Source organism: Phlebotomus papatasi, chromosome 3, assembly GCF_024763615.1.
Source record: "Phlebotomus papatasi isolate M1 chromosome 3, Ppap_2.1, whole genome shotgun sequence".
Lineage (NCBI taxonomy): Eukaryota > Metazoa > Arthropoda > Insecta > Diptera > Psychodidae > Phlebotomus > Phlebotomus papatasi.
Genome location: NC_077224.1, coordinates 56,431,095 through 56,457,617, shown reverse-complemented (window position 1 = coordinate 56,457,617; position 26,523 = coordinate 56,431,095). Strand labels below are relative to the sequence as shown.

Here is a 26,523-nt window from a genome sequence, read left to right as displayed (position 1 = left end):
GCACGTGTTTTCCAACATTCGCAGAAAAGAGTGTTGTGTTCGGAAGATTTTCCAGGGATTACGTGGATATTTTTCACATGTGGAAAGGTCAAATATACATTTTTAGGCACGTTCCCTTTTAAGTTTATGGAATTTGTGAGAAAACAAGTAAAATCCGTTGGAGATTTTGGGGCTTCTGGGTATTTTTAAAAAAACGCGGAAACCCTTGAACTCGTCTAAATGGTCTAAGCGGGAAAATTATTGGTCGAATAACTGTCATTGATAAAAACACGCGAGTTTTTTCGGAGATTCCACGATGAAAGTGAAGAGAAGGAATAAATTGCTGAAATATCTCGAATTTTACAAGTTAAACTATGGATTCAGGCAGCCCTATCAAGTCTTAATAGACGCCACTTTTTGCCACCATGCCCTGAGTGTGAGTTAAGAAGAAAATCCTCGAGAAATTACCTAATTTAACCTTTGTTTACATTCCGGAATTGCAGAAGAAAATCAAAATAAATGACCAAATCACTAATTACCTGGACGCTGAGGTGAAATTCATCACAACGAGATGCTGCATTATGGAAACAGAGAGTCTGGGACCGACTTTCTCAAAGACCACCTTTGTCCTTAAGTCCTTTGCTATCCATCGCTGCAGTCACAGTGAAGACAAAATTTCCGGATCGCAGTGCATAAAAACCCTAGCGCCCCAGAGTCGCTACATTGTGGCCACGCAGGACAAGAGCTTGCAGAACTGGTGCAGGAGACATCCAGGGCAGCCTGTGTTGTATTTCCATGGAGTGACACCGGTTTTTGAAGCCCCTTCGGACGCTACAAAAACTTCTGTGAACATTCAGATGGAGAAGCAGTTGAATAACCTGGGAACACTAAAAGTGGAGCCCAAGGAGGCGCAGCCGGTGAAGAAGAAGCGCAAGAAAAAGAATCCGAATCCACTTTCGTGTCTGAAAAAGAAAAGAAAACCTCAACTGAATCCAACTGCAAATAATCCAGAGAAGTCTGAAAAGAAGAAACGCCGCAGGATAAAAATCCCGCAGCACGTGAAGGAGGAACTAAAGTTATCAAGCTAAAGTGCGAAATATTTTATTAACAATTTTACAATAAAAAATGATGATTAAATTAGCCGTGAATGAAGCACAAATTGCAGATGAGATTTTCTTTATTTGGGAAGCTTGAAGCTGTTAATTCTATCCTCGAGTTTCTTCACTTCCTTCTGCAGATTATCAAATTGCACAGCTGATGTCTCCTGGATCCCTTGCAGAAGCACCTTATTCTGAGACAATCCCGTGAGTATCATGGTCTGGGTGGCTTCCAGCTCGGCGATGGCTTTGCTGAAATTGGAGGAATATTTGTGGAGAGCCTCTAGAGATTGCATCCGAGCCACCATTTCCGGCAGAACCTGCACAATAGGCTCCGTGCGTTTGGCTATCTTGTACAATTCCATCACTTTAGCATCCCTGTCACTCTCCTGAGCCGTCGGACTACTCTTCTCGGCCACAGCATTCATCTTCGTGGCCAGACCGAGAAGTCTCGTTTCCAGTAGATCCAACTGAGCTGGCTGCAGAAGAGCAGCTTTAGCTGACAACTGCTGTACTCCCGCCAGGAGATTATTAACCCCGAGAGAGCCAATCAGACGGCTTAATTTCTCAGGCTTTGCCCCAACAGCCTTCTCCAAGGTATATATTTTATGCTCCAGCTCAGCAATCCTATTTTCCTGAGCCAACTGAACATCACTGATTGATGGCATCACAGAATCTGCCTTCTTGAATCCCTCAACATTCTGCACCAGTTTCTTCAGCTCCTGCTCAGTACTCTTGGACACAGTATCCTTTCCCAGCACCTCCTCAAGCCTCAGACTCTGCAGAATCTTACTAGCAGATGTTACCACGCCCGATATCACCTCATAAGACTTCTTCTCTTCCTTCGTGGTCTCTGCATTTGCCTGAATTGCCGACATCTCATCCAGCAATTCATGCATCTCACACTGGAGACGTCGGTACCTCTGCAGTGGCGTCTCTCTCTCACCCTCACCATTGATCTCCCACAATCCAGACCTAGCAGTGTATCCCGTGCGACTTCTCTTGCTAATCTTGTCCGAGAAGTCAACATCACCTTTGAGGTACTTCCCCCGGAATTTATTGAAAGAATCCTTCGTAGACAGCTGAAGGCACTCAATGGCGCTATTCTCGGGATCTTCCTCGTAGTAGTCAGATGTCTCAACTTCTGGAACATCTGGCGTCTCGTACACGTCCGGCTGATCGTAGACCTGCCCAAACAGATAAACCCACCCAGAATGACGTCATTTTTCCTTTCTTCCCAATGCCCAATACTCACGATTCCCGGAAGATTAAGGAACTTGGGATCTGCCATTGCGATACACTTCTGTTTTGCACTGAATTTTTCCAGGAAAATGCCTTAAAATCGCGTATTTTCCTCACAGAAAAATTGTCTGAATTTTCTGCTGTCAAAAACACCCTGCCGATGGCAGCGACGCCTTGCGGAAAAATATAGCAATTCCGTGATTGAAATTTTCATGAAAATTTCACTATGCACCCAGCTGACCATATTTTGTCCCGTATTTTTTTATTTTTATAATTTGATTAATAATAAAAATTAAAAATAGCAAAAAGTTAGGAACTAAAATAAACTATTTAATTTAAATTTAGCTGCTAAATCCCAGCGAGAACAGTTAGCTAAACAAGGCAGCGTTTTCAACATTTTTGCTGAGTCGATGAGCAAAAATTTGCTGACCGGTTAGCAGCTATCGAACAAAAAGTGCTAACCAAATATATAGAAATGGCACTGCCTCGCGAGTTTCGTTCAAAGGTTAGCAGAATTCAGCTAAAAATTCATGTTTTCAGCAGAATTGAAATCGGCTAGCATTTCGTGCTCGGTGGGATTAGAGGTGTACAAAAACCGAATTAATGTCAAAATAAGTTTGTTATAGTAGCGTTTTGACCATTGACGTACATGTTTCATTTGACGTTTATTCGGTTTCAACGGTTCTTGCACGCCTCCGGATTAGACTATATTATTTTTACCATTATTACCATTATTACGTACCACATTTTTACTAACGTAAACATTTTTAATCACCTGTGGACATTATAAGAGCGAGTGAATTATACGCACGATACCTTTTCCAAATCTTGTTACCCTGAGATTAATCAATCGAAGTGAACAATGCAATTGATTAAAGTCGTGTAGCAAGTCAAGCAGAGCTTGTGCTGTCTATCACTATATTAAACAAAAAAGTCAGTAAAAAAATCGTAAAGAAATTAGCTTCTGTCTATAGAATGCTACTCATACAAAAATCTAGGAGCATGGAATATGCATTCCCATTAAAAAATGACTGAGCAATCCACAAATGGACTGGATAATTTTTCAATACGATAATACAATTAACAAATGGTATAAATTCCTCGATAGGGTTAATAATAATACAGTAGACCCTTGCTCAATCGGTTTTTTTTTTCAATAGAGCTACTTTCTCATTCGGAGGCCTGGCGCATTTCAAAAAAATATTTGTTAGAACCGTCAGGGAATCTGTAAGGGCGGAGCCCTCAATGCAATCGCGTGGATGAGCGCCTTAGCCGCCAGAGATTTCTCCAGAACCCTCAGCGTTCCTCCTAACGATCTATACCCTACGACGATCCAACATGAACTAACTCTCACAATACTAATCCTCTCTACGATACCCCTCCCGTAGGGGTAACTCACAGGCTAACACTAGGAACACTCTTAGGAGAAATCGGCGCCGCTCCGAGAGACATCTATAATGCCAAATTCAAATACCAACGGGGGGTTTAACCGTTGGGGAGAAGCTAGTGCTAACATATTGTTAATATTTTCATGTTTGGTCAAATTTTGTCTATTGAAGTAAATAATATATTTAATTTTGTCATGATGTCTTTTAGTTTTAATGTGATTTCTTATCATTGAGGTTTTTTTGTGGAATTTTCAATGAGTACACTGAGCTTTTCGTTATCCGGCTAACTTGGGGACAAGATGATATTTAGGTTTTTCAAATTTGGTCGATGATTTTTATATTTTATGTTGTGGCGATTTATTGTCTACCTAAAGACCTCCACAAGAAGCAATTAAAAAAAAAAAAAGATTTTCAAAAGAAAAATTCACCTTCAGTTGATCGAAATGTATTTCTAACTCAGCCAGGAGTTATCTGAGGACCTTTTTAACCATAATTTTCATATAGAATACCTTACGAAGATGTGCTAGACTGATTTTAACATATTGAAACATTCAAAAATCCTAAAATGTTCATGTTTTCATAATACTTTTGGCCCGTGGAACCGGTGGCAGCCAAAATCCTGAGTCTCATGTTTACGTAAACATGTGGTATTGATTATTAATTTTCGTAATTTAATGTGGTCAGCTATGACTTACGATCATTCCATGCTTTCGCAGCCTCAAAAATTTAATAGAGCCTATAACGAAAAAGTTCTACATTTTCTCCCATTTCCCATAGTTTTCTTTATTCAAACTTGGAAAAGTAATTGTCAAGGCACTAAAGCAGATAAACAAAAACTCGTTGCATTTCAAAAAGTTTGACGCCAGAATTTCTCTCTAATTCTCTCGGGTGACATTTCGGTCCCAATCCCAAATATGTACTCGAATTTGAGAGAGTGTACCGAGGAGTGTATTGTTGTACCGTTGTACGTTTAACGTTTTACAAACTTTTTACAATTGGTCAGTCGGGTATATCATATCAGCAATCCAACAGTATCAAATTTTTTATATTATTTTTTTTATTATATTAAAGCGATATATTTTAACTCTTTCCGGACCACAACATATCCAGCGAACGATTTTCAGTAAAACTCACTTTATTGTAACTCTTAGTGGTCAAATATGATACTTTTGTAGAGAAAGAATTTTCTCCGCCTCTGGGAAATTGGAAAACTCATGGGAACTCTCGTCCCCTACAGAACGCAAAAGATAGAAACTTGGACAAACTTCAATTTTCCAAAATCCACTAATATCAATTTTGTGAATTATTTTTGCATGTCAAATGACTCCTTTACAATGTTGATCACTAAAACAAGGTGCATTATTGACCAGTATCTTGTGGGATGTCCAGGAAGTGCTAAAAAGGACACCCAGCTCCTGCTTGCCAACAGATTCCTCAAAATATTTCACAGAATAACACTTTAACACACATTTCTCTCAACAGGATGTTATTGCAGACACATTAAGCTTTCTCAAGAGCCAAAAAAACACTTCCTGGACAATCAGAATTCACCAAAATCTGGAAGAATAGGAAAAACTTCCCCGAAAGCAATCTCCTTCGCTGCCAAATGTCAAAATTATCGGCCATATTGACAAAAATTTCGCTCCCGCTTGAATTTTCTTACAAGGTTGGTCGTTGGTGTCAAAAAGCAAATGGCGGGCACTGGCGGGATAACCTTACATTTGACCTCAAGATTTTTGGGGACGAGAATTCCCATCAACTTTGAACAAGTTTTTTGAAAATTTATGAAAAAATTGTTTTTCGAATTTATGTAATCTGTAATTGATAGTTATCATACTTATTGGCCCCGAGAGGTTTTTCCTTATTCGGGTCTAGAAATATGAAAAAAGTCACAATATGTGCAAGGAAGCAGAAAATCGAAAATTCACGATTTTTGACCAAGAATATCTTAGCTCAGGAGTTAATTGGGATGCTGCAAAAAATATCCTAGATTTGGACATCCTTATAGTTTGTAATCATCCACAAGAATCGGAATTTTATCGATTCTAAATAGTCTAAAAAAATTATTTTTTCCATGGGTACCCAGAGTCCCAAAGGAGACGAAAGAGTTAAAGAAAATAATATTTTAAGTGCAACAGCAGAAAAAAAACAGCAGAAATTGATAAGAGTAATAAATTTCCAAGCAAATGAAAAATTTACAATTTGCGTTGTTAAATTTCATGAAACTTTCCCACCACTTGTAAATTGCATGGAACCTTCTAAGCCTAAAAAGTGCTCTGTTGTGATGATTTGGCCGACTGCTGGCGACCCAACGTAGTCCAAACTAAACATTTTCTTGGCAAAATTGGCAAATAGTAGAGTACCGAATGTGATTGGGGTACTACCGATCGGACCCAATTGGACGACAACAGCCAGTGAAGTGCGGTGGATGTGTGTGAAGAGCGTCCCGGAGGTATTTTTCCCCCAAACTTGGTGACGTTAGCTTGCAAAAGTGAGGTTAGGTGGTGTGCAGGACCATCTCTCTGCAGATAATCCCAGATAGCCACGCAAGTACCGTACTTCTGACCACATTGCCAGTGCAAATAGGTACTGGGGGAAATTGTGCAAATTTTGGGGGTGTTTTTGTTGTGAGGAATTGAACAATTTGTGTGTGATTAGCTGAAGATGGCCATCAAACCAATCGGCAGGAAGAGTTCTAGTAAGAATCCACCTATCCTGAGCCATGAATTTGTCATCCAGAACCATGCAGATATTGTCTCCTGCATTGCCATGGTATTTGTCGTTGGGCTGATGATTCAGGTGAGTGGGAATTTTTTTTTGTGACCTGAGTGCGAATACATAAATTTCACCTTCAAAATTGCCACGTGGATTTTGATTGTCTTCCCTCCTACTCCCAACAATCATCAATATAGACAACAAGTCAACTGGCAAGTGTCTTCGTCACCCTCCATCATAATGTCACGGGACAGGAGCCGAGCTCCGAAGTTCCCCGTGGTCTTCCCTTCTACTATGAGCCTGGCTGGAAGGATTCCTGTGCTGTCTTCTTCTACATGCTCATCTGTATCATTATGCATGCAATACTCCAAGAATACGTCCTCGATGTAAGTTCCGGGAGTTTTTTTTTCACGGTGAATCCTGGATCTTGTTCTATTCCTTTTTTTTAATTTGTAGAAAATCTCCAAGAAACTTCATCTGTCGAAATTCAAACTGGCTCGCTTTAATGAATCAGGCCAGTTGGTTGTCTTCTACTTGGTATCCTTCGTTTGGGGCATTGAGGTGATTCTGCGGGAACAGTATGTCCGGATGATGTCAAATCTCTGGGTAGATTATCCGAATCATCCAATGTCTTTCCTCCATAAACTCTACTTCATCATCCAACTGGCCTACTACCTCCATATGCTGCCCGAATTGTACTTCCAGAAGGTGAAGAAGGAGGAGCAGAAGGATAAAATCCGCCATGCTCTAGCTGGTCTTCTCTTCATTGCCTTTGGCTACGTATTCAAGTAATTTCTTCCGGAACAATTTTTTTCTTAGCATTTTTCTCACTATCCCAATTCCTTTGCAGCTTCCAGAGAATCAGCATCGTCCTCCTCACTTTCCACTACTTCAGTGAAGTCAGCACGCATTTTGTCCAACTCTTGGACATCTTCGACAAACACGAGAAATTGTCCAATGGTAAGCTAAATTTTCTTTACAAATCTCCTGTCCTTTTTTTTATCATATCCCTTTTCTTTTGCAGTTCGTGTCCTCAGTAACATTGTTTTCGTGTCCATGCGCTTTGCCACAATGGTCATCTCCGTACTGACCTTCTTTTACGGAATTGGCGGCACCACAGATCATGCCAGTATTGGCATTGTTTCCCTCTTTGTCGTATACAGCCTTCAGGGTTACCTGATCTTCCAGTTTATCAATGAATTCCTTCGCAATAGGCGCGAAAAGCAAGCTGAATTGAAGGCCCTGAAGAAGTCCAAATCCGTTAAAGTGGACAAGGTGAAAAAAGAGAAGAAGCAAGATGGTGATCTTCCAGATGGTGAACAAAATTCTGGAAAACTCAAGACTAAGTAGACGCCAGAGACGCCTGAAATGTGCATTTTTATTTTGATATTCTTCCAAGGACTTTTTTTAAAAACAAAAAATAAATTTTTGTTCTTGTGACATCCGGAAAGCCAAGCAGAACGAAAGAGAGAAAACAAAAACCATCTACAGTAAATGCAGAGTTAAGAAATGTACTTTCTCAATGATTTTCCAGATTACACACACTTTTTTTCGTCTTCGGAGAAATGTGCAAAGCATTTTAAAAGAAATAAAAAATTCTTTTTTGTAAAAATTTAATTGTTTTTCATTAAAAAAAATTAAATCAAAGGAATCAGTTGCGCCGATTTGAATTGAATCAATTCTAACCTCACTTTTTTTCCACTCAAAGATGTCAACGAAGTTTTTTCCCCTGGAACTTTTTTCACGATTTTTCCAGCAAAAAACACAATTTTTCCACAATGACTAGTTCTGGATTGTTCTTCACATCCCTCATTGTAAGTATTTCCATCACATGAATAGTAAATCCTGTCCAAAATCACCGAGATTTTATCATTTTTCCCAGAGTGGAGGAGTAGCAGGTACTGTTGTTGATGTCGTCCTCTTTCCTGTGGACACAATAAAAACACGTCTGCAGAGTGAGAGAGGTTTCTGGAAGTCCGGTGGATTGTCCAAAATCTACAAAGGTTTTCTACCAGCAGCCGCTGGAAGTGCACCTTGTGCTGCATTGTTTTTCTGTACATACGAAACCACCAAATCCCTCCTGAATTCCCAAAATTTCCTCAACATCCACACCCCAGTGGTGCACATGATCTCAGCGAGTCTAGGTGAAGTGGCAGCCTGTCTCATTCGTGTTCCAGTAGAAATAGCCAAGCAGCGCCGACAGGATCTGACGCAGGGCAATCGATCTGCAATCAGTATCCTCAGGCATGCTCTCAGAACTGAAGGCTTTATCGGAGGGCTATATCGTGGTTTCGGGACTACCCTCTCGAGAGAAATTCCCTTTTCTCTCATTCAATTTCCCCTCTGGGAATATTTCAAAGCCACCTGGAGTGAGCACAGAGGAGAACCCTTAGCCAGTGCTCATGTTGCTATCTGTGGAGCCCTTGCAGGAGCCATTGCCGGTGGTATTACTACCCCTTTTGATGTGGCCAAGACGAGAATAATGCTGGCTAATCAAGGAGAAGCCCAAAAGAACAATATGTTCAGTGTTCTCAGAAACATATATGCCAGGGAAGGAATTTCCGGGTAAGTTCCTTTTTTTTCCTTCCTGGATTTTCAAAATTCTTGAATCATTCTTTTCATTTCTCTTCAAGACTCTTTTCTGGCTTCATTCCCCGTGTTATGTGGATATCAATTGGAGGGACCATCTTTTTTGGTGTTTATGACTTTGTTAGCAGCACAATATCTGCCTCTAGTATCTTCCAGCAAGATTCATGAGCCAAAGAACAAAACTACTTAATGCATTTTATGTTAAAAATGGAATTTATAATAAATAGATAATTATAGAGGAACACTGATTCTTTTTGTTAAATTCAAAAGTATTGCAGCAGTAATAATTTATTAGATGAAAAATAAAAAGTTCACAGCAAAAATTCAGAAAAAAACAGAAGAGTAGGGCACTCCAGAAAAAAACAGAATTTTAAAAAATAAAAATTTTTGGGATAATAAAATAATTTTCAAATAGCTAATACCCTAATACCCAAGTACGACTAATTTAATCTTAAGTTAGCTTGAATTATAATTCATAAAATTTGGAGTCTTAAAAGCTGCCTAAACGGCTGCACTCTGTCCTAGGGTGGAGTAACCACTTATCGCCACTTTGAGGAAAAACTGAAATTAATTTAATTATAATTTTTAAACACTTATTATAAAGTAACTTAAATTTCACACAAAGTTACTCAGATATGTTGTCTATAGATATATCAAACTAATAGTCCCTCAATTTAACAGTGGATTACTTAAAAAATATATATTTTTATTAAAAATTCAAAAATAACCACTTCTCGCCACCTACTTGAAAATGCCCAAACTCAATTATTTTGGACAATATTTTTAAAAAATATATTCAGCGTTGGTTTTTCTTCCTGATATTCTTTTTATTACTCATATTGTATGATTTTTCTTCGATTTAACTATAGGTGGCGAGAAGTGGGTCACTGGCGAGAAGTGGTGACACCACCCTATCGGTAATAATTGCGAAGAAAACACGTAAGAAATGTTAAACATTGATGAAGAGACGCAAAATCATGTGGATCTTTACCAAAATAGGGGCAAAATGACATTGACAGTAAAATGCTCACCGTATTTCGTAGATTTACGCATTTTCATTGCAATTCTTACAAAAATTTTCAATTACCGTATTACCTTATCTCATTCTCGATAGCACTAAGTCAAAATAGTATAAAAAAATTAAATAAATAAAACGAAAATGCGATAAACGGTGAGCAAAAGGATTTTTTTGCTACAGTTTTTCGTACAGTTTTTTTGCTCACCGTTTATCGCATTTTCGTTTTAATTCTTCAGTTTTCTTGTATTATTTTCACCTAGTGCCATCGAGTATGAGATAAGGTAATACGGTAATCGAGAATTTCCGTGAGAATTGCAATGAAAATGCGTAAATTAACGAAATACGGTGAGGCTTTGACGGCGTTTGACTGTCAATGTGATTCTGCCCTAAAATAGCTTTAGCTGCTTTAACACATAACAAAATAAATATTAAAACAAAAAAAGCGGTACAAAATCCAAAAAGCTTTGGATTAGTGCAAATGCAATTTTTGAAAATTCTGCATAAAGTTCAGTTTAATAATATCTAATTCGAAAATTATTCCAGTTTTTCTGGTTAGAGTCCAAACGGCAAGAGATATCGACTTCTGGTCTTCGGATGCCCACCCGTATAGAAACGTTTTTCTTCTTTTCCCAGAACCCCGCTTTCCCCTCAACAAAATCATGTTTTTTCGTTATTTCAAATTCTAGTCAATTTTTGTCATTTTTGAAAATGTTTTGTATTTAATTAGATTTAAAATTGAATGATATATACCAGGACCGGCAATCAATTGGTGAAATACATTCATTTTTGTAAATACGTTTTTTTGTTTTTCCTTTTTTCTTTCCCCCTTACCTACAACCCTATCCAAGGTCTTAGACCTTACGGACAATTTTGACTAATATCCTATGTTGAACATTCTTTAAAAAAATAAATATATCCATAAAAATAGATACCAAAATCATCAATCAATAAAATTATTTTTTTTTGTCAAATCAACAAAAAGGGGGACCGTACAATGTTTTTTTTGTGTAATATATGCTGCATACAGTTGAAGGACTATAAGGATAATAAAATAATAGATTTTATAAATTGTTTTATGGTACTAACATTCTTATGCCTAAAAACATTTCGACGCTTATATTTCGAAAGTTAAAGTTAAATCCGAGGTTAAACGACTTTGGAATACTCACTTCTCAACCGATTTGCTTCAATTCGATTTTTTTTTAAAAGGTCTTGAAATTTCCAACCTGACTCTGGTGGTAATGAATCGCTAGTGAGTGGGTAAAGTACCCGTAATTGATGTATCTTTCTCAAATATTTTTCAAAAATCTCTTGTAATTGTTCGAAAGCTCGTGATACGCCTTGAGGCCAAACTGTAAGAGATATCGACTTCTTGTCTTCGATAACTCCCCACCCCATAAATCAAGATTGTCAAGCACAGTCTTTTTCCGTTTTTCCCCTCACCCCCCTTCTTCCCAACTAAACCATGTTTTTTGGATTATTTCGAAAACTACTCTTAATTTTTTTTCAATTTCTAATGTTTTATTTTAAAGGTATGTGAATATTTCATTTATAGACGCGACTGGAGAACACTTGATATCAAATTTTCAAAGGTCAAAGTTAAACCACTTTGAAGCGCCAATTTCTCAATCGATTTACTTTAAATACGATATTCTTGAAAGGTCTTGAAATTTCCAACCCATCTGCATCGGATCTAATCGGTAATGAATAGGTAAAGTATCTGCAAATGATACTTTCCTCGAATTTACTTTTTTATTTGTCAATGTGCGTATTACTCCTGCTAAAACATTCTAAATTGCGCTATTCTTAAGAAATTTTCTATTTCGGAATGGTTTCCTTACTTTATGAATCAATTTAATCTGTAGTCAAGCAATATGCATCCACAAACACTATGTGAAAGAAAAATTCACAGAGAAGCTCTGTCTGTCTCATTAGTTCGAGCACTCCGCAAAGCTTCGACGCCTTACTACGTCTAAATACGTTTGGGAAAGAAAGAGATGAAAATTTTAATTTCCTGAAATTTTTCTGACCTGAAAGGTGCCATGAATGCCCTAAAATTATATTTTGATAGACTGTATTTGATTTAATGCATAATTTTTAAAGTAATTTTGATTAAAGTCCAATAACAAGATAAAATTAAGAGAATTTTGGGATTTAGATTGCCTTTTATGAAATATAAATCAAGTCTCTTTGACTTTTTTCAATCTCGTTCTCACACAATTTGAAATAATGAGTTATACTAAATTGCAACAAAATTCAATTTTGTAGCCAAAACCTCTGATAAATCATCTTTCAGATACAGATTATAACATTCTAGTCTAGACGAAAGAGGATTCATCTTACACGGGTATTAGATTGGAGGTATAGCTCAGTTTCCGAGGATCTCGAAATCCTAAATAAATAATCAATCTTAGTGGCTTTTTCAAAATCTAATGGCCCCGACACATCTTTTAGATCAGTAAAACTTCATTAAACACTCTTTCGAACTTCAAATTCGGTTGAGTTAAATTTAATTTGTGATGCTGTTTAAAAGACGAAAAAGAGTGGGATAGACTGATGCAATAGATATGAGAAAGAAAGGGATGCGAATTTCGACTTTATGAAATTTTCCTAATCTAAAAGGTGTGTCAGAGCTATAAGAAATTATTTCCTTTTAGTATACAATCATTAGTCAAATGATTCACAAATTAATGTCTCGTCTGGTTAGAAATTAGAGAAGTTACAGTAGACTCTCGCAAATTCGGAACTTTTAAGATCGGGCTACTTTTTAATTCAGGCAGCGGTTACATTTGAAAAAAGTTTGTTGTCATTTTTCCAGTTTGATTATGATTATCAAATGAATCAAATATGCTCAAATTTGGCATGGTTTGTCTTAGTTTTGATGTGATTTTGCATTATTGAGGGATTTTCATGCAATTTACGTTATATATGAGTGTGTAAACTCAATATCTGTATGCACTGCACATGAATAAAAAATCGTTGCATTTCAAAACTTTTGTCGCCCGAATTTCTGTCTAATTCGGCTGACATTTCGGTCCGTTCGGTCCCATATGCCCGAATTTGAGAGAGTCTACTGTAAGTCGTATGGATAAAGATGTGTGAGGCCAGTATTATATTCTTAGGGTAATTTGCCTAAATATCAATATTAAGAGAGAAATAAAAGGGGAAGTTTGGGCTACTTTGAGCTGTGGGGCTTCATTGACATAAGATTTTTTTCCATATGCCCAAAAAAAGCTGAAACTTACCTTAATTTAATTTGAATCCATAATTACTTTGTCTTTCTAAATTACATCTAATATCAATTTAGCCTCCCCGCTCAAAGTAGCCCCACCTCCCCTACGGTTAAAATGTAGCTTTTAACTATAGTTTATTTTACTTATGATCTTTTTCGGAGTTTCCTAAAAAGAAATTCACCTGGAAAAGCTCCGATTTAGATCAATTGCTGTTTCTTGTTTTGGCGCGAAATTTTCCGCAAGCAATTAACCTGTTTTACCTCTAAAAATTAAAAACTAGCTAAGTTGATAAACTGAGAGAGAGAAGCCGGGAACCTTGATCACACGGCGACACAAAGCGCTTCTTCATCTGGAATCGAGAGAGAAAAACCGACAGAATTGAGATGCTGGTGGTGGGGAGTTCATCATAAAAGAAACTACTTCTCCAACCACCACCTTCAGTTTAATTTCCGACTCATCGTGTGGAGTCTTTTGTGATTTTTATTAATTTTATTTTTTATTTTATTTCCACCAAACTAACTCCCAGGAAGAGCAATGAAACTACTGTTGTGTGGATTATTCTTGGCAACTCTTGCCACCTTCACATTTGCAAGTAAGTTTGCTTTTCTGCATTTTCCCTTTTTTTTGCGCGGCACTTTTTCCCTTGTAAAAGTATGATGTCTACCTCAAAAGATTTCAATGCTAAATTGCCCATTCAACTTGTTTGATTACGTAATTTGTATTTTGAGACCTCTGACTCAGTGGTCAAGCACATCAAATTAAACCAAAGTATTTACCCCGGAGATCCTAAAAAAACCCAAGATTTTACAAAAAAAAAAGTCAAAATTCACTGGAATTTGTCTCTCTTCCAGATTATGGACACTATGTACCGAGGGCGGCATTTACTGTGGATGAGCATGGACACTTACTGAACTATTTCCCTCTCCATCCAGAAACGGTAAGTCCCAAGATTTTACCAAGAAATGCCTTTTTTATAGAATGCGAAAACTTCTCAAGTTTATATACAGTTTGCTTTAGTGTGGAATTTGGTGTAAATTAATCGTGTAATTCTCTCATAATAAATATTCAGTAAATATTGTCTCGCTGATGACAGAATTCACAAGGAAAATATTATTATAGAAAGAATTATTAGTGTGAAGAACGCCTGTTGCTAAATAATTTTTAAATGATAGAATTAACTCAAACAAATTATTCTATTTTAAGCTTCATAAGCTTTTAAACATCTTAATATCCCCAGAAGAATTGTCCTTGGAATATTTAATTTGAATGCAGTAAAGTGCGACTGTTTGTGCTTTACTCGTGGAGATTCGCGGTTCTTTCAAACAAATTTAATATTTGGTTATTGCTGAATAACTTTCTGCATTTTGTAGCTGCCATTATAAGGGAAGAGAACCACATTGTTGCTCCAAATTAAATGATTTTTTAAAAACTATTAGCAACTTTTTACCATTTAACTCTCGCAAGAATACCAGTGCATTAACTATGATTTAATTTACAAAACCAATTTTCCCTGAGACACCTGATTAAATTCCTGACGATCCGTGGTACAGAGTGCAAGTTTGAAATTACACATACTTTTTATTAATTTATTGTAAAAATTAAAAATTCAAAAGCACAGATATAGTTAAAGGAATCACTAATGTATCAATTAGCATACATAAAAATATCAAATAATGTTTTAAGGATTATATTTTCAACTAAATATGGAGCATGTCTCTTAACATTCCGATCCGGGGTACTCTTCCCTTATTTCTTTATACTTAAATATATGTAGTTAAAATTTATTTTACAAATATTCTTTATGGCTCCGGCACCCTTTTAGATCAGGGAAATTTCATAAAATCAAAATTAACATCTCTTTCTTTTTTAAAAGCTTTGCATATGTCTATCCCACTCTTTCGCACTCTTATTCTTCTTTTGAACATCATACAACATTAAATTTAGTTCAGTCCAATTTTAAATCCGAAAGAGTGGTATAGAATTCATGTTTTTTTTAAGTTTTTTTTGAGCATTAAGGCATTTAGGGCATTAAGTTTTTGTTTTTTTTTTAATTTAGCATAATATAATATTTTAAGGACAATACAAGACGCTTAATTAAACCTGTTCTTGCAACTTAGATATACCATGTCTGGTAAAGTTATAATCAATATTTTATTTAAAAATAAAATTATTTCCTAATCCTTAACAAGAAAAGTAAAAGTTCTTTTCTTATAACTCTGGCACATCTTTTAGATCAGTAAAATTTTATGAAATCAAAATTCACATCCTTTTCTTTCTCGTAAGAAAAACGTTTTAAAAAAAAATAAAAACTATTGTTTTTTAAATAAAAATATGAATTTTGTATAAAATGCAGACATCATTTTTAATTATTATGAAATGTATAATGAAAAAAAATCTTACCTCATCATTTTTTTTATTAGTTGCAGGGGTTGCGGGAATTTAGGCGGAGTTTCATGTGGTGTTTTTTAGTTATGAAATATTTAATTGGTTAACAGACAACAAACTTAAGATTAAGAGTTTCAATGAATAAAATGTTCAACAATTTAATAAGGGGAAATGGGGAACCTTTGAATTAAGGCAGTTTAAAATAGAGCTTTTTTCTCATATTTTTAAATGCAACTGGAAATTAACGTGATCATATAATTTAACTGTAGGGGAAAGTCGGGAAAGTACTCTCCCTTCGAACGTTCATACCTTCGAATTTCTTTTATTTTTCCTAAAAGACTTACATATTTCTATTAAATAATATTAGTTAGTTCATCTTTAATTATTGATAATTACGTGATAATATCTTGGGGAAGATAAAAGAAATTCACATTATTCGAAGGCATGAACGTTCGAAGAGAATGTACTTTTCCTCACAGACCAATTGCAAAACTAAATTACATCATTATAAGGCTTAATCCCATTTAAAAATAGAAGAAAAAAGCCCAATTTCAAAACTACACCAATTCAAAGGTGCCCTACTTCCCCCTATGCATGAACTTTAAATATTGGTCACAATCACAAGAGTTAATTTAGCGAGGTAGCTCCTCTCCTCAGTCCGCATAACTAACTTTCATTCATTAAAAATTAAAATGTTACGCTTAAAAATAAATCATACCTTAAGTATAATGAGATATGAAAGGAGTGGCAAAGCGTCCCATGGCTTTGCAAAATCCTCGAACTTCGAGACTTCAGGATTTCGATGCCATATCTCAATAATCCTTTCACATCATTTACTGTTAGAGAGAATTGGGACACCTTTAAATTGCGGAAACTTTAGAGTTGAGCTTTTTTTTCCCATTTTTAAATGGAACTGAGCCTTTATCATTCATACAATTCAACTTTATAATTTGGTTTGTGGGACTAAATTATACTATTATACCTCCCACTTCCTCCTACCGGTTGACAACCGATTTGAACTGATTCTTAAATCACTTAAAGGATCGCCAAATTAGGAATATAATAAAATTAAATTTCGGATAAAAATTAGTTAACGATTCTCAATCGGTTCATTACCGTTGCAGAACCGATTGTAACCAGTTCAGTCTTGTCAGAAAATCTAAGAACTTTCCAACGAGCTCAAAGCATAGTTATGTTTCTGTTTCATGATTATGTTTACGACCCCCTTCGGTCGAGTAATACACACAGTAAAGCTTTTTTTTTTAATTTTTGATCTTGAAAAAAAAAGTGATTAAGAATACTTCAACGATATTTTCGTAATGTGAACGGAATGCCGGCCTAGGGAAGCTTTAAAACATATCCAAAAATAAAAAACCATGCGTTTTCGAGCAATTCCAAAAAAACATGGTTTTGGAGTGACAAGGGAAAAATGAAAGGCATGCTAACGGATCTTTGGTCGACTTATGGGATGTCACCTGAAATTCCCAAGTCTCTATTTCTAACCGTTTGACCTCTATAATTGCCCACAGCCGGGTGGATAAATATCTTAGTCAATAAACTCGAAATTTCAAAAAACTGAAAATCGAAGGATTTATAATTAATATCACCACATGCAAAAAACAAACGCTAACTCACTCTCATATTCATTGCAGTAAAGAAAAATTGAATTTGCTGGGTAATCTGCCCGGTCTTCGCTATTATCGCATTAAATCCATTAAGTTGATTACCTAATTGATAGGAACAGAGAAAGTTTCTCGTTTTAAAAGAATTTTGAATGATAAAATTAACTCAAAATTCCGTTAATTAATTTAGAATGAAACAATAAAAGCAATTAAATTATTAATTTTAGATTATCTGTTGTAAAATCATTTTCTTTATCGGACAATATTCCATATCAGTAAAAAATGTTGAGATTATAAATTTTTCTTGATTTCTAGATGAGCAGATTCAAGCGATCTGCACAAGTGTCTTCGTCCTCGGCATCTGCTTCAGCCAGTTCTTCCTCCGGCAACGGATCACCAATTTACTTCACAAACCCTTATGCTGGTCAGCCTTTTAATCCTGGCTTTGCTGCTCCATTTGGTCACCAGCAAACTTTTGTGGCTAATCCAGGAACCACCTATACAGGGACTTCAAGTTCTTCGGGCATCTCAGCCGGACCTAGTGTCCTTCATTCGCGTTTCGGCGAAGAAGAGACTCCAGTACGAGTTCAGGGCTCTACATCCACCATTACCAGCCAAAATGGTCAGTTTACTCATACACAGTCCCACTTAGGAGAGGACGGCAAAGTTCACTTCACTGTGGCCTCAGGAAAATTCTAGAACACTCCTGATTTTATCAAATATTTTATTTAAATAATTGTTGTACTAATGCATTTCACCTAAGTGGATAAGTATATAAAGATTATCTGAAAGATTTTACAGGTATTTGTGGTTGATCGAAGCAATTATCATTGAGGAAAGCCTCAATTTCTTTGATCTTTCCGAATAGTCCATTCCGGACGATCATAAAACATGTGAAGGTGCTTATTCCCGTACTGCGTAATTCATCTTTGCTCTGAATTCCTCCAGTTGTTAAATTCATCATCTCTACATTGTCCCAATTCAGACTACTGGACTTAACTTCGGCCTCAAGACTCTCAATGGTCGCATTTATGGGATTCCCACGGATTTCTCCGTGGAAGAGTTCATAGAGTTTTGAAAGCTGAAGATTGTTCCTCTGACGCCATTCCTGATGGATTCTCCCCAGGAAATCCTTGATTAACATCTCGGAAGTTTGATGTGTTCTTCGGAGGCATTCCTGATATCCTCTATCTGCTTCTTGTATAACTTCATCGTACTTCGTCGGACATTTTTCCACACAATTCACTTCTGCTTCTGCTATCATGTTCCCAATGCCCATTTTTATGTTCTCAATGTCTCCCATTGTTTCATCTACTGATAGCCACATTTGCACCAATTCCCCCGAAGTGCCAGCAGAGTAGGATGTCTTAATACTCGAAATTTGCTCATTCACTTGTTGTTGGAAATTCTCTGTTTTGGCAGAGAAGTCCTTAAGGATACTCGGACATTCTGCCACTACAAGAGCAGGAATCAACAGGAGAATTTTCACTGTAATCTTCATCACTTCACTATTAAAACTTCACTGCGGAATTTCACATCTTTGCGCGACACTTTGCTATCTCACGGTGACCTTATCACGGAATTATGGGCAATCAATTGGGCACGAATCATCCGGAAGTGATTAATTCGGTCGGATAAAAACATAAAAATTTCTTAGATAAATTCTAGAAGGAAATTTTTTCCCTTCACGCCGAAATTTTATTGAGAAATCTTCTATGGATAAAATCCAAAAGAGACAAAAATAGAGAAAAACTTACTTGGGCTCTTTGGACCTTATCTGTAATATTGCTGATTCCAAGGCTGATTCTGCTGAACATTGCTGTTGTACATCTGTTGATCATATCCCGAGGAGTTCTGTGAAATGCCTCAAAATCTCATTAAGATTGAAAAATTTAGTTTAGCTGAAAAGTTCTTAGATGAGATTCTTTTTTATATTATATATTGTCGTCTCCATGAAAAATTAAAGTCGTGTTCTTTTAAATTTATATATAATGAAGTAGGCGGTGTCAGTTTTTTAATTGTGGGCTCGGTATAGGGCCTTTTAACCCTTTAAGGACGAGAAGGTTTAAAATCGGGGGTCAGAAAAAATCACTTTTTCTGACTTTTTAGACCAAAACATAGCTTTAGAAGGCCGTAGGAAAAATTTCATTTTTGGGTCACCGGTGACCCAATCGTCCTTAAAGGGTTAACCCTTTTACTAAAAAAAATAACTGCATTGATCAGTTGAAGTAAATTATTGTCAAATTATCAGCAAATAAAAAAACCAAAACGGAAGTAGTAAAAAAAAATTCAACTTATTCCGATTATAGAAGGGGCGTTAGTCGTATCAAAATTTATGGGAGTGGGAGAGGCCATTTAAGACCGATTGGAACACCGGTGTCCCATAAAGAAAATAATTTTTCCTGACTACCCAAAGTTATTTTTTTCCTATGTCTGTGCATAATTGTAAAGTAGAAGGTTGAAGAAATCTATAATATTTTTCGTAAGTCTCCTAGCTATTTGCTATGTAGTAAATATTTATGCTCAAAAATGGCGAATTTTTCAATTCTCAAATTCATATTTTTTTTATTTATTCGTTATACTTCCAATTTTTTAAGCAAAACCCTTTTGGCAGTATAAACTACAATACTCATACGTAATATTTTTCATTAAAGCGAAAAATATTATTCATTGGTATTGTCAGAAAAATTACTTAAATTTTTGGGCTATTTTTGTCCCTATCGTTCATAGAAACACAAAATTCACCAAATCAGACTTCTGTTGGACTTTCCAAGGTTACATGTAAGACTTATCACACTGATTTATGTTTCTCATTTTAATTTTTATTATTGATTTTCAGTCCGTAAAAAGTGTCTCGTCGTTAAAGGGTTAATTCAAAAGTGAAAATCATGCTTATTTATCAAAAATACCTAAACGAAATTTTATTATCCATTAATGTTGTTCGTTTACCTTTTAACTGGGATAGTTGCCAAACAATAAGAGCTATACAAAGGACAATCGGCAAAAGTGGTCTGTGATGCGTTCACTAATGAGACCTATATCATTGGCGATGGCACCCGAAATCCCGAAAAGGCCAAAATCCCGAAAGCCCTCGTTTTTAATTTCCTTCTGACTAATTGAGAGACAAATTGAGATTTTAGCTGGATTTTTCTTTCAAAAATCTAAAAAACTGGGAAATTTGATAAAATCTAACCTTAAAAATCATTTCTAAGGTTAGACTTGCATTGCTATTTGAAATGCAAGATCTCTGAAATCATTTCATTTATAAAATACTCTAAAAGTCGTTAAATTTTGTCATTCATATCATATGTTAGAAATATTTTAGGTTAGGTCCAACACATCATTTTAGTAATAACCTACTCATTAAATAATAAAATTTATGCTGAATAAGGCTAGTTTATTTCCACTTTTTAAGTAGAAAATGAAATTAGCCTGATTCAATAAGTCTCATTCTCTTTATTTTGATAAAAAGAAAGTTACTTTTAAAAAAGTGAGGTTATATTATTTCTAACCTTAAAAACATTAATACAGAAATTTGGTATTAATCTACAGTCTAAAGGAACTTTTGGTTAATAATTCTCCATACTAAAATATCTGATGTATTTTAAATAAAAAAAAGGACCGAATCTTAACTTCGGAACAAATAAAAAGAATAACCTAAAAATTATGTTACTAAGATTTTTATAAGATGGGATTCTATACAAACTTATTTTTTTAATGGATATATTCCAGGGAGTGATATTAGTTCTGAAAAATGCGACCAGTTTTAGTGTAATTTTTTTCCTGTTTTCGTACACATTTCACAAGATATCTCCGAAGCTACGTTGGTTGCCAATTTGGGCTTTTCAGTTGCCCATTCTATACTAAATTGGCTTTTATTTTGTATTAGGTGAGATTCTTAACAATCTCACCTACTATAATCCTAACAAAATTTCATGTCGTCCGATCGACCTCAAATTTGGCCAAAATGTGTTTCAGCACTTCCTGATCACGAATATATATGTGGCTAATTTACGTTCCCGGCCGGCCGGCCGGCCGGCCGGCCGGCTGGCCGGCCGGCCGCTCTTTGGAGCTTAATAGCTCCTAAACTAAAAAAGATATCGACTTGCGGTTTTCGGCAAAGGTTATATATCGGGTTAAAATTGCAACTTGGTGCATAGACCCCCCACCCCCCACCCCTCCTTCCGCCATTTTGAAGACCCCCCTTTTTTTGTTTTCTCAATAGCTCCGCCCCTATGGCATCGAGCGGGCTCAAATTTTAGTATGTTATAGCTGGGCCTTAGAGCTTTCCATCAATACCAAACTTAAGGTGCCCTGACCCCCCAGACCCGAGCTATAAGGGTCCAAAAAAAATTTCTTAAAATGCCCATAATTCCGGTTCTAATTGTCAGAATTTAAAAAGTGAGGGCTTTTTGGAAAGCTCTCATGAAATGCCACTTCCCCTTCTAACATCGCAAGTTCATAAAACCACCGCTAGGGGCGCTATTATTAAAAAGAAAATTTTTAAATCTTATAAGTTAAATAACTCAAAAATTCCATTGTGCATCGGGCTGAAATTTTAGTATGTTGTAGCTGTTGATTATACCTATCAAACAAAAAAAACCTTAAGTCGATCCATAACCCCTGACTCGAGCTATAAGGGGTCAAAGTTCGAACATTGACCGGCCTCTATCTCCGGTTCTAATTAACATAGCGACCTAAATTTTACCTTTTTGGTTTCGTCTCGATGAGCACTTTCAGATGGAAGTTCAAAAAGTCACCACAGGTGGCGCTGTGATAGCGTCAAAATTCATCGAAATTCAAAGTCACTTTTCTCAAAAACGGCATTGTGCAAGTTAATGAAATTTTAGTATGTTGTAGTCCAGTCTAGGACGTTTCCAAAATGGTGCGTATGCGCGCTGTGGTTTCAATAGAACCGGAGATATGAGGGGTCAAAGTTCACAAAATTCAAAAAATCATATCTCCGGTTCTATGTGACCGATTTTGATGAATGAGGGCTTAAACGAAAGATCTCACCAAATACTACAACTTTCTAGAACATTTGAACTTTGTGGGACCAACACCAGGGGCGCCACAGTCGAAAAACCAATTTCAATATCACATAACCTCAATTATCTCGACTGTCGCTGAACCAATTTTGATGATTACTTCGACATAATTGTAGAGCACATTTGTCTCTACATTTCGTCCATACATCATTTTCCACTCAGACTACGCTATCACTTCGATTTTGCCGTTTAAGTGTGAAAAAATTGATTTTTCCCATAATAACGCTTTGAAATCACTCAGATGCCAATTTGACTGCCTCTACTCCAGCAAGACACTTAAAATAGGGTTTTAAATGGAAAGTCCCGCAAAATACAACAATTCTTTGATTTAGTTGAAGTTCAACAAATGACTACTTGGGGAACTCTGGATGAAAAAACGAGTTAAGAAACAAAAAACCTCGCTTATCTTGGCTTCTGAGTAATCGATGAGATCATGTTCTATGGGAAAATTATAGAGAACATTCTGGTCTACATTTCACCCATATATCACTTTTCTATCAGTTCATCCAAATCCTTGATATTTTGGTTTAAATACAAAATTTGTATAATTTCACGAATTTGATTCAAGATAACTGAATGGCGTCTCCCTACTTCAGCATCAAATCGAATTTGCATGCACTCCGAGTTAGCTCACGTTAAGAATCTCACCTACATAAGCCGGTTAGGATTATCTGTCCCTTTGTATTTTATTCTAATTCAGTCCACAATGGTAGAAAACACCGAATAAACTCCAAAGTTTTTTCGGCACGCTAAAAACATATGGGAAGCATAGGAAAGGTCATGTCCCTGGATATATTTGTGAAAATAATGACCTTTTTTTTTAGGGAATTTTGCAATTGGTTCCATTCAAGTTTCAATTTCAAGTTATTTTTAAGGTTATGTTCAGCATAACCTCACATTATTAAACCTTTTTTAAATTAAAAAATTAGGTTCATTTAAAAATTTCTTCAAGTTAAAAGAAGTCTTGAGAAAATTTGTGATGTGTTCAAGATCTTCTGAAGTTTGAGGACAAGGCGATTTTTCTGCTATTATTTAATGCCCCCCCCCCCCCAGCTAGACAGACTTACGGCTTAAACCGCTTAAACCGAGAGACGGCTTAGTAAGAAACGGAGAGGAATATACAGTGCCCGCTCTCTAATCCGGATCGCCGTAATCCGGACAAGTTATTGACATTTAAAATCGTTTTGAGGTCATGTATGCATATGTGTTCAGCAATGAAAATGAATTCTCCTGTGATGTTTTTGTTTAATAAATGAAGTATAATAGCGTAGAATTCTCTAATTATGTTTTTTTAAGCTTCTTTAAAACTTTTATTCCAATTCTAGAAAAAAAACTTGTATATATTTTTGAGACGTTGAACAAATTCAAAAAATCCATCCGGATTACGAAGCGGACATCCGTCATATTGTCTCCCAATCATCCGGATTACAAAGCGAGCACTGGAGTATAATTATTATTTTGATTATAATTACGTTAAGCCGTCTCTCGGCATAAGTCGCAGCACTGAGAAAAAAGAGGGTGCGATTAACTTATTTTCCTCATAACTTTAACATTTTTTAGGTGTAAAATTATATCAAAATTTTTTAATGTTAAATTTACACTTTTTTAACTCTTTCGTCTCTTTTGGGACTCTGAGTACCCAAAGCAGCATATGAATATTCTGTGAAAAACAATGTTTTTTAATTATTCAGAACTGATAAAAATCCAATTCTTGTGGATAATTACAAACTTTAAGGATGTCTTAATATAAGATATTTTTTGTAGGACTTCAATTAATTCCTGAGTTTAGATATTTTTGATTAAAAAATGGTGAAATTGGCTTGCAGCATATGCTGCGGTCCGGAAAGAGTTAAGGGTAAAATTAACATGAAAAAGGGTAACTTTAACACTTTTAAAGGGTAACCTAAAAAGGGTAATATTTACACCGATTTCGGATCAATACTGCAGGATAAAATTAACATTTTCGGAATATTATTTTAACTTTTTCGGATTTCTCTCAGTGAGGTGTGTCCAGTAAATAAGCTTTAATTCCATATAATAAGAATCTCATCTAGAAAAAGCTAAAGGAAATTTATCAGAGGCTCTTACCTGATAGTGCGGCAATTGATTATACTGCTGCTGTCCGGAGTATTGTGTGAAGAATTGAGACGCTTGGTGGGCAGCTGCAGACGTTGTGGCTGGATTCTGGCTGCTCTGTGACTGCAAATTGGGCATATTCCTGGCCTGAGTCGATTGACTGGAAGCTCCACTGTGCACCATTGATGTAATCCCCGAAAAGTTTTGACTTCCCTGTGAATATAAGCTCTGGGCAGTGCTCATGGCGAAGTACGGATTAGATGTTACTCCCAGTTCCCCATGCTGAGTCCCCTGTTGCCCCCCGAGGCCCACAATCCCCGATATTCCCGACTGCTGGGAATCCTGAATAGGCACAGTGATCAGATTTGTCCGACTGTTCTGTTGACTCACCACTGGGATGTTGACAGAATACGCCTGGGCATTTCTCACATTAGCCCTCAATGGTCCAGGATTCTCGCTTCCGGAAAGTTTGCGCGGATTTGTTGTTGGTGTTGGCTTCAGTGACTCACTGGCCAAATCAGAGTTTGAATTCTCCTGGTTAGACGCCAAATGGGGTAAGTGCCGATGATTGATGTGAGCCTGTAAATCCCTCTGAGACAAGTAAGTTCTTTTGCAGCCCTTACTCCCATACCGGGATCCACCGTGACTGCACATGAAAACAGACCCTAAGCCCGATTGTTCCACCCGGCAGACCTTCTCCTTGCACCTGAAACACTCCTTCAGAGGTTCCGTGGGAGCACAAGCCAGACAAAAGACATGCTTGCAGGGAATCTGTTAAGAAATCTAACCTAGAAAACTATTTCTCTTTCTACATCCCTTATTTCCCTGCTCACCATTCTCCCATAAATCAGGATAGGCTTCAGACATTTGTCACAGCAATGAATCATGGGATTCAGCACTTTCTCCCCAATCAGTGTCACCCGATGATTCCACTTGAGTCTTAGCATTGGTTCTGGAGGTCCACGTTGGATTGTGGTGAAAGTTGGTGCTTCCAACTGAGAGATGTCAGCCTCCATGTCAACTGGAAATTAAAAAACTGTAAATTCAGTACAAATACAGGATGAAAATCTAGGGACTCACTCTTGATAGCTTCCTGGGCAACTTCCTCTTTCTCATCCTCGTTGCTTTGGACCTCGGAATCTTGTGACATAACCGGCTCCTCATCTGACACTATTACATTCTTTTTCCTAGGTCTACCACGTTTTGGCATGTCTCTGGGGAGTGGAAAACCTCGAGGAAAAGCCGGAAAAGACAGAAATCTCAGCTGTAAACAAAACTAGCAGACATAGACTACCGGCGCCACCTACGACTCAGCACTAAATAGTCAACAGGTTTTTCCAAACGTTGACAGGTTTTTGCAAATACCGCCAAAAATCGAAATTTCAACGATCATAAAATCTTTTTTTTTAAATTCTTTCATCTCTTTTGGGACTGTAGTACCCAAAGAAGCATATGAACATTCTATGAAAATCAATGTTTTTTAATTATTCAGAACTGATAAAAATCCGATTCTTGTGGGTGATTACATACTATAAGGATGTCCAAATGTAAAATATTTTTTGTAGGACCTCAATTAATTCCTGAGCTTAGATATTTTTGATTAAAAAATTGTGAAATTGGCTTGCAGGATATGGTGCGGTACGAAAAGAGTTAAAATAATTTGCAAACAAAATTAATTTTTCTCATTAGTATCCTTGACTTGACCACCTCCCAACTCGACCACCCTTGATTCCTATAATCGACTGGCGGAAATATTTATTCAATTTATATACATTTGCAGTAATAGTGAACGATTTTACGTTTGATAGGGTCCTAGGGTCAATTTTACTTCGGTATTTCGAATGACCATAAAACACAGAAAAGAAATCAAAAAAGGCAAAGCGTGAAAGGTTTTCTTAAGTAAAATTCGCAATTTTTCAGAAAATTTTGGCATATTTCTTGATATTCTTTTCCTTTTTTCTTAAGGAATTATTCCAATTATTACCCTAACTGTGTTATCACATTTGCACATTAAAATTTTAATATGATTCACATTAATTGTCGCTGGTGAGAGTCCAAATGTGTAATTTGTGTGTTTGAATCATTTTATATTCAAAATTTGATCTATTTGTTGATAAAAAGGTAGACTTGG

General features: G+C 36.3%; 6 protein-coding genes across 8 annotated transcripts; 4 read left to right on the top strand and 2 right to left on the bottom strand.

The window, feature by feature from the left end:
• Nucleotides 1-251: 251 nt before the first annotated feature.
• On the top strand, nt 252-1,143 carry LOC129806939 (rRNA-processing protein UTP23 homolog). The gene is made up of 2 exons (XM_055855810.1): nt 252-415; nt 483-1,143. Exons 1-2 carry the CDS (start codon nt 296-298, stop codon nt 1,065-1,067), a joined length of 705 nt encoding a protein of 234 aa, XP_055711785.1. The 5' UTR covers nt 252-295; the 3' UTR covers nt 1,068-1,143.
• On the bottom strand, nt 877-25,701 carry LOC129806926 (E3 ubiquitin-protein ligase Hakai). Of its 3 annotated transcripts, none has more exons than XM_055855792.1 (5): nt 25,473-25,701; nt 25,226-25,413; nt 24,405-25,163; nt 19,026-19,122; nt 877-941 (listed from the first exon to the last, which is right to left on the bottom strand). In XM_055855792.1, exons 1-4 carry the CDS (start codon nt 25,600-25,602, stop codon nt 19,042-19,044), a joined length of 1,158 nt encoding a protein of 385 aa, XP_055711767.1. In that variant the 5' UTR covers nt 25,603-25,701; the 3' UTR covers nt 877-941; nt 19,026-19,041. The 3 variants fall into 3 exon arrangements, with proteins under 3 accessions (XP_055711767.1, XP_055711768.1, XP_055711766.1); XM_055855793.1 differs by lacking the exon at nt 877-941 and having other exon boundaries at nt 18,918-19,122; nt 24,405-24,605; nt 24,783-25,163; XM_055855791.1 differs by lacking the exon at nt 877-941 and having other exon boundaries at nt 18,918-19,122.
• LOC129806927 (dynactin subunit 2) lies at nt 1,065-2,498 on the bottom strand. Its single transcript, XM_055855794.1, has 2 exons — nt 2,332-2,498; nt 1,065-2,263 (listed from the first exon to the last, which is right to left on the bottom strand). Exons 1-2 carry the CDS (start codon nt 2,365-2,367, stop codon nt 1,157-1,159), a joined length of 1,143 nt encoding a protein of 380 aa, XP_055711769.1. The 5' UTR covers nt 2,368-2,498; the 3' UTR covers nt 1,065-1,156.
• On the top strand, nt 5,942-8,033 carry LOC129806929 (translocating chain-associated membrane protein 1). The gene is made up of 5 exons (XM_055855797.1): nt 5,942-6,505; nt 6,619-6,807; nt 6,878-7,209; nt 7,272-7,381; nt 7,446-8,033. The coding sequence occupies exons 1-5, from the start codon at nt 6,371-6,373 to the stop codon at nt 7,769-7,771; spliced, it is 1,092 nt and encodes a 363-aa protein (XP_055711772.1). The 5' UTR covers nt 5,942-6,370; the 3' UTR covers nt 7,772-8,033.
• Nucleotides 8,118-9,252, top strand: LOC129806936 (S-adenosylmethionine mitochondrial carrier protein homolog). The gene is made up of 3 exons (XM_055855807.1): nt 8,118-8,235; nt 8,304-8,986; nt 9,055-9,252. Exons 1-3 carry the CDS (start codon nt 8,200-8,202, stop codon nt 9,176-9,178), a joined length of 843 nt encoding a protein of 280 aa, XP_055711782.1. The 5' UTR covers nt 8,118-8,199; the 3' UTR covers nt 9,179-9,252.
• Nucleotides 13,644-18,070, top strand: LOC129806949 (uncharacterized). Its single transcript, XM_055855829.1, has 3 exons — nt 13,644-13,853; nt 14,113-14,198; nt 17,584-18,070. Exons 1-3 carry the CDS (start codon nt 13,796-13,798, stop codon nt 17,965-17,967), a joined length of 528 nt encoding a protein of 175 aa, XP_055711804.1. The 5' UTR covers nt 13,644-13,795; the 3' UTR covers nt 17,968-18,070.
• Nucleotides 25,702-26,523: the final 822 nt, after the last annotated feature.

Coding starts and splice junctions, on each gene's coding strand:
- LOC129806949 (XM_055855829.1), top strand. CDS start 13,796: ATGAAACTACTGTTGTGTGGATTATTCTTGGCAACTCTTGCCACCTTC. Junction 13,854..14,112: donor TGCCACCTTCACATTTGCAA/GTAAGTTTGCTT, acceptor TCTCTCTTCCAG/ATTATGGACACTATGTACCG. Junction 14,199..17,583: donor TCCCTCTCCATCCAGAAACG/GTAAGTCCCAAG, acceptor CTTGATTTCTAG/ATGAGCAGATTCAAGCGATC.
- LOC129806936 (XM_055855807.1), top strand. CDS start 8,200: ATGACTAGTTCTGGATTGTTCTTCACATCCCTCATT. Junction 8,236..8,303: donor TGTTCTTCACATCCCTCATT/GTAAGTATTTCC, acceptor CATTTTTCCCAG/AGTGGAGGAGTAGCAGGTAC. Junction 8,987..9,054: donor GCCAGGGAAGGAATTTCCGG/GTAAGTTCCTTT, acceptor TTTCTCTTCAAG/ACTCTTTTCTGGCTTCATTC.
- LOC129806927 (XM_055855794.1), bottom strand. CDS start 2,367: ATGGCAGATCCCAAGTTCCTTAATCTTCCGGGAATC. Junction 2,264..2,331: donor TCCTTAATCTTCCGGGAATC/GTGAGTATTGGG, acceptor CTGTTTGGGCAG/GTCTACGATCAGCCGGACGT.
- LOC129806939 (XM_055855810.1), top strand. CDS start 296: ATGAAAGTGAAGAGAAGGAATAAATTGCTGAAATATCTCGAATTTTAC. Junction 416..482: donor TTTGCCACCATGCCCTGAGT/GTGAGTTAAGAA, acceptor CCGGAATTGCAG/AAGAAAATCAAAATAAATGA.
- LOC129806929 (XM_055855797.1), top strand. CDS start 6,371: ATGGCCATCAAACCAATCGGCAGGAAGAGTTCTAGTAAGAATCCACCT. Junction 6,506..6,618: donor TCGTTGGGCTGATGATTCAG/GTGAGTGGGAAT, acceptor TCATCAATATAG/ACAACAAGTCAACTGGCAAG. Junction 7,210..7,271: donor GCCTTTGGCTACGTATTCAA/GTAATTTCTTCC, acceptor ATTCCTTTGCAG/CTTCCAGAGAATCAGCATCG.
- LOC129806926 (XM_055855792.1), bottom strand. CDS start 25,602: ATGCCAAAACGTGGTAGACCTAGGAAAAAGAATGTAATAGTGTCAGAT. Junction 25,414..25,472: donor TGCCCAGGAAGCTATCAAGA/GTGAGTCCCTAG, acceptor TTTAATTTCCAG/TTGACATGGAGGCTGACATC. Junction 25,164..25,225: donor TCCTGATTTATGGGAGAATG/GTGAGCAGGGAA, acceptor ATTTCTTAACAG/ATTCCCTGCAAGCATGTCTT.